The sequence below is a fragment of the Prunus avium genome, chromosome 3 (assembly GCF_965620075.1).
Source record: "Prunus avium chromosome 3, drPruAviu1.hap1.1, whole genome shotgun sequence".
Lineage (NCBI taxonomy): Eukaryota > Viridiplantae > Streptophyta > Magnoliopsida > Rosales > Rosaceae > Prunus > Prunus avium.
The window spans coordinates 25,536,877-25,542,876 of NC_142286.1; the positions used below are offsets into that span (position 1 = coordinate 25,536,877).

At 36.2% G+C, this 6,000-nt stretch overlaps 1 protein-coding gene across 1 annotated transcript; it reads right to left on the bottom strand.

Moving 5' to 3' along the window:
• Positions 1–2,868: 2,868 nt before the first annotated feature.
• Positions 2,869–6,000, bottom strand: LOC110746122 (G-type lectin S-receptor-like serine/threonine-protein kinase At2g19130). Its single transcript, XM_088250039.1, has 2 exons — positions 5,419–6,000; positions 2,869–5,140 (listed from the first exon to the last, which is right to left on the bottom strand). Exons 1-2 carry the CDS (start codon positions 5,527–5,529, stop codon positions 3,188–3,190), a joined length of 2,064 nt encoding a protein of 687 aa, XP_088106165.1. The 5' UTR covers positions 5,530–6,000; the 3' UTR covers positions 2,869–3,187.

Genomic DNA, 6,000 nt, shown 5'->3' on the forward strand with positions numbered 1-6,000 from the left:
AAGAAAATACTCGTAAGCTGTATAAAATCCTTAAACTTAGAAAATCTTTAATATTTAGTTTAAACCTTTTAAAACTCAATCGTTCTCCACCTCGGCGTACCCCCATTTATATTTCCGTCAATTCTTTTAATAAGCCGTCAATTCCAATAAGATTCCGTCATTCCAATATCTTTATATTTGTTTCCCACATTATACCGTCAATTCCTTGTGTCACAGAATATGACACATCCTCGCAGGCCTCGGTAACACAAAGTCAATCCGAGCCGCATTCCTCGCAGGCCTCAGGGGACCATTAGTCAGCCTTAGCCGCATTCCTTGCACCACATTGTTCGGGCGTCCCCGAAACTCATGGGGAGTTATTATCAATGACAAAACTGTTTCAAGGTAACTAGGGGTACTCCCGTGGAGGGTTCCGTTGAATTTGCATCCAACGGTGAGTGACCACAAATCTCTTGGACCCCTGTAGTCCAAGAGATCAGGATTAAATATAGACATGTATTTAGATATTTAGTTAATTTTATTAATCATTTCGAAATCCAATGAACGAACCATTCCATTTCAGTACTATAATAATATATTATATATATAACTAAATATTATATTATATATAGTAATAGATAACTAAATAGATAAATAATTAAATAATAATTAAATAAATAGTTAAATAACCACTACACAATCCATATACTTTATTTATAACCATAGTAATGTAAATAAAAGAAAAGTAGTAGCCTTTATCCCATACCCTCCATAACCTATATTGAATCAATTTTCAATCCAAACTCAATATGCACAAAATTTTATAATTGGAAAACGAAATACACTTAACCATGAATGTCCACCCACTTCTTAATAATCATAGTCCAGTTCCATGACTCACTTTCACAACCAATAATTCAAGTATCCCAAAATCATATATTCCATCGTTTCAAATATTGCAAACTTCAAATAATATGTAGCATCCGATAACCCCACATTTTTGCTTATCACATATTTGAGTAGATAAAGAAGTTCTAGAAGGCAATGTACTAGATGATGACCCATCATTCTTTTTCTCAAAAAAAGACAACAAATTCTTTTTTCTCTTGGGATTCCAATTGTGATCCGACATAATAAAAGATAGCCTATGAATAATATATAGAAATAATTTTAATCAAACATACCAACAAAAAATCAAACAAATTCTCATAATCGCATCTCAACAATACCAAACCAAAAATTATAATTCATCCATAATTAAACCCTAAAATACTCAATTTTAACAAAATCCCAAATCAAAACCCTAGAATAATTCATCCCTAATTAATTTCAACAAAATCCCAAAATTATAATTCATCCATAATTAAACCCTAGAATAATCATTTTTAAATTAAAACTATAATTAAAGATATATAGCAAAGGAGAGAATGAGAATAATATTTGTTGTTGACAAAAGGAAAGGAGAAGATGTTGTTGCCAAGTTGCCTACCCAAGATTATAGAAGATGTAGCCAATAGAGGGAGAATTTGAACACCCCCCCCCCCCCCCCCCCACACAAAAAAAAAAAAAAAAAAGAGGGAGAAACTTGCCATTGTGGGGTAGCAAAGAGAGAGAGAGAGAAACAAGAAGTCTAAAAACCAAAAGAGGAGAGAGAAGATATGAGACCACCTAGATGGGCAATATATGTGTAGAGTTTGCTTTTAGTTTCTTTTTTTAATTTTAAGATGGACTTATAACACATGTAGGTATTTTTTATTTTTTATTTTTAAATTTGGGCCTGCCCTGTGCATAGCACGTCCTAAGAAGCATAATAGACTGAGAAATAAAGTAGTTGTTACTGGTGATATCCATCCTTTCATAGACTTGCAACAAAGAGCAAGTTTTGCTCTAATTTGGGCCTTATTCTGTTTTTGCTCCCTTCACAATTGCCAGCTAAGCTAGATATTACTCTATTACAAAGAATTACTGTTAAACTTTGAAAGTCAACCAATTTCCTCAATAATGGAGAAAGGATCCACAAAGTCTGCAAATCAGCAAATGATCACTGGCACTTCGCAAGCATGCATAAAATACTCTTTGTCTAATGCAGTGCTTCAGAGATTCAACCACTGACTTTTCAATCAAATTTTAATAATTTGACTTAAATTATTTATCAAAAAAGCTAGAATAAAGTAAACTAAAAAACATGAAGTCAATAACCTGAAACTTGAGTTTACAAAAGGGACTGTGTATGAATCAGCTTCATTACCAAAATCCTCTGTCGAATTTCAATATAATTCAATTTATAATGAAATAGATTGTTGAGCCATGTATGGGGAAGTTGCAACTGAGCTCTCTGTCTTTTAAAAATGAACTATTATTATGGAGAGCTGGATCTAACTCAAGCATTACTCACTTCACATGGCAGAATGGGGATGCATATATATATATATAGAAGGTGGCTGCATTGTTGACCAAAAAAAAAAAAAAAAGAAGGTGGCTGCATTGAATTATCTCTAAGCAAAGAATTTCAACAAGGAATCTTTAAAAGAAGTTGAGTTGAGTTGGAATTTAGTTTAATCACAAGTGTGAAGATTAAAAACTGAGGAAGACAGAGCAAAAGCATGGATGAATGAAAGATCTAGTGTCTTTTCCCTTCTGTACGGCCATGTTTTCTTGTTTCCTTTTTATCTTTTTCAATCAATACACAAAAAATAGTACATGACTTCAGAAGACTCATAGTCTGGCTATAGTGAAAAATTGCATCCTCTTCTGTCCTTTTCAATATAGTTTCAATGAAATTTTCAATTTCAAGGTGTAATCAGTAAATCCGTGCAGCATTTAACTTGATAGTCATAGAGTTTATGAAACCAAGAATTAAAAGATACAAAAAAACAAAAAGAAGCTAGCTACTGATCCAATCTAGTACTGAATAATAAACGTACTCTAAATCAAGTGAACCTAATCAGAGAAAGAGGATTCTCCGTATGCTTAATACAAAAGCTCTCAGTGCCAGTGTTCCTCATCATAATTTATTTACTGGCAATAGAGATTAGAGGTTAAGAAAATTTATGTTATGATACACATCTTCTGTAGCTGGTGTGAATAAAAACGTGAGGAGGTACGGAGTTTACTCGTTTGAACTTTCACAAAGGGCCAAAGGGGCATTCTTATTTATTTTCCACACAACAGTTGCTGATTTCAGATTGAATGCAGAAAAGACATCAGATCATGCCGATGAATCTGAAGTGCAAATTGTCTCCTGGCTACTGTTGGCTTCTATTGGATTCTCATTAAGGCGCTGGAGGAACTGTGGGATTAGAGGTATACCAACGTCTGAAACTCCCTGAAGAATTTGAACAACCTCCCTCATTTTTGGCCTATCCTTCTCATCATCTTGAATGCACCAACAAGCGACTTTGCATGCCCGGGTTAGTTCATCCTTGTCTGCTTGCCCTTCCAATCTGTAATCTAACAAGGTAACAACATCTTCTCCTTTGGTTACTATATTTGCAACCTGGATTGGAAAGAAACTCTCTAATCCCTCATCTAACCCTTGTCTATTTCTTCTTCCTGAAATAATCTCAATCAGCAACATGCCATAGCTAAAGACATCAGCTTTGGGTGTGATGGCTTCACCTGAAAACCATTCTGGTGCTAGATAGCCTACAGTTCCTCTCATGGTTGTTAGAACCCGGCTATTTTGTCTGCCTATGAGTTTTGCAAGACCAAAATCTCCCAGTTTCGGGTTGTATTCTGCATCCAACAAAATGTTCTCAGGCTTAATGTCACAGTGTATGATACGCTCTCTACAATCCTCATGGAGATAAGCCAAGCCTCTGGCAATGCCGATTGCAATATGATATCTGGCCTTCCAATCTAGGATTATCGGATTCTTTTGAAACAAGAGAGATTGAAGAGAACCATTCGGCATGTAATCATAGACTAAAATTCTTTTCGAAGCTTCTGCACAAAATCCCCAGAGACGAACAAGGTTAATGTGTTGGATTGAACCAATAGTTCTCACTTCATTGCGGAATTGCTTCTCTCCCTGGTTCAGGCTTTTAAGTTCCTTCACTGCTATGGCAGTTGAATCAGGCAATACCCCCTTGAAGACAGAACCAAAAGCTCCTTCCCCAAGTTTTTCTGAGAAGTTCTTTGTTGCTCTTCTTAAATCTCTATACTTGAACAACACTAAAGAATCATCAACTGTCTCTAATGCTCCTGCTGACTGTCTCCTTCTGACTAATATCATGACAACTGTCAAGATAAAGGTGAAACCTAAAAGTACTCCAATTACAATCCAAGTAGTCTTCCTCTTTATCTTAACGGTAGACCCTATCTTTTGATACTCATTGTCAGATGCTGCAACTCGGAGATGCCAATCTTTTCCTACCGTACCTTCAGATGGTAGTAGCTTTACATTGAGCAGATCTCCTTTCCAAATCAGACACTGATTATCATAAGCAAAAGCAGTGCACGAACAATTTCTTAAACATGCTAATCTACATTTATCAATGTTCTCAGCTGTCAAAGACTCAGAATTCACAGGATAGAGAATATCATGCATCACCAGAAATGTGGAATTTCGGACATCATTGCACTGTAAAGGAGTTTTCCTCAGACAGCCATTTGAGTGATCTTTTAATTTCCAAACTTTTGGGACTTTGGGTTCAAATCCAGGCAGGCAACCACAAAGAGAAGCATTCTGCTGGTTGCAGATACTAAAAGCACCACAGGTAGCATAAGCATCGCATTGCTCAATTGGTCGCATCCAGATTAGAGTCCATTGTGTGAAGCCCTTCCCCCAGACATAAAACTTGATTTGACCAGTAATTTCAAGCATGAATCTAATAAAGGTATCGTTATATGCTGAAGCATAAGTGAAATAGCTTCCTTTTTCATTTGAAGCAAAAGTGAAATTTTCAATATAATCATTTGCTGCTGTTTCCGGAACAAGGCTAAAGATTTTCCCTGTCCAATATCCACTGGTCCAATAAGTTTTAGAACCATTCCAAAATAACCAAAAACTTGTTCCATTTTGTTCTAGCTCAAAAGAAAAGAGGCCAGGTGCTGGATTTTGTGGGTTTCTCCATGGAGTAAGACTTAGTTTTTCTTTCGTAAGCTTATTATGTCCAAGCTTCCCTCCTGGAAGCCAAGTATCAGTTGGGTGATCAAAACTCTGCCATATAACAACAGATGAATTAAATGCATCTGTTATGACAAAGTTCCCACTGTCAAGTAGCATTGCTACAGTGGAATGAGAAACCGTTGACATAGAATGAGTTGACCAAATTGCAGTTTTGGATTGGACCAGTAGGGTTAAGTTTCCATTTTGGAAGAGTTGCAATGTTGAAGACGATGTATCAGAAACAGGTTGGTTTCTGTTTGCCACCCAAACTACTGTTTGAGGGGGTAGTTTTTTGTACCATATCCCAATATAATAGTTTTGAGAGTTACCTGGTGTGAAGAAACCCAGCTCAAAAATGCCACTTGGAGAGGTAATTGTCTGGTTCCCAGAAAGAGATTGGCCTGCAGAGATAACATGAGACGCCATGGAGATACAAGCATCGAAGGTTAAACATAACAGAAGCAGAACAGGCTTATAAATAAAGTTGTTCCTGCAAGTGAATTTCATCTCCTTACAAACTTGCAAAAAAGTGCTGTTTTGCTATAAGCACAGGCCAAGCTTGGCCTTCCTTGTTCTTCTTTTGTTCCTTTCACTTGACAGCTTAGCTAGACATGCTGTATCAGGATATCGTATGTTTGACTTTGGAAGTCAACCGATCACCTCAAAAAATGACAAACGATCCACAGATCCTCAAAAGCAGCAATGTGTTTGTCAAGTTGGCCGGTGAAACAAAAAAGCCATTGACTTTTATCTATAATTCTCCTTCCATGAGCTTGCATTAGCTGTAAAATATTTCATTCTCTCAGTGTTGGACTAAATTATCAAACAACCAAAACCTAAAAAGAAAAGTAATCTCAGAAAGATAAACGTCAATAAACTGAAAATTCTACACTTTAGTACCGTGTATATCC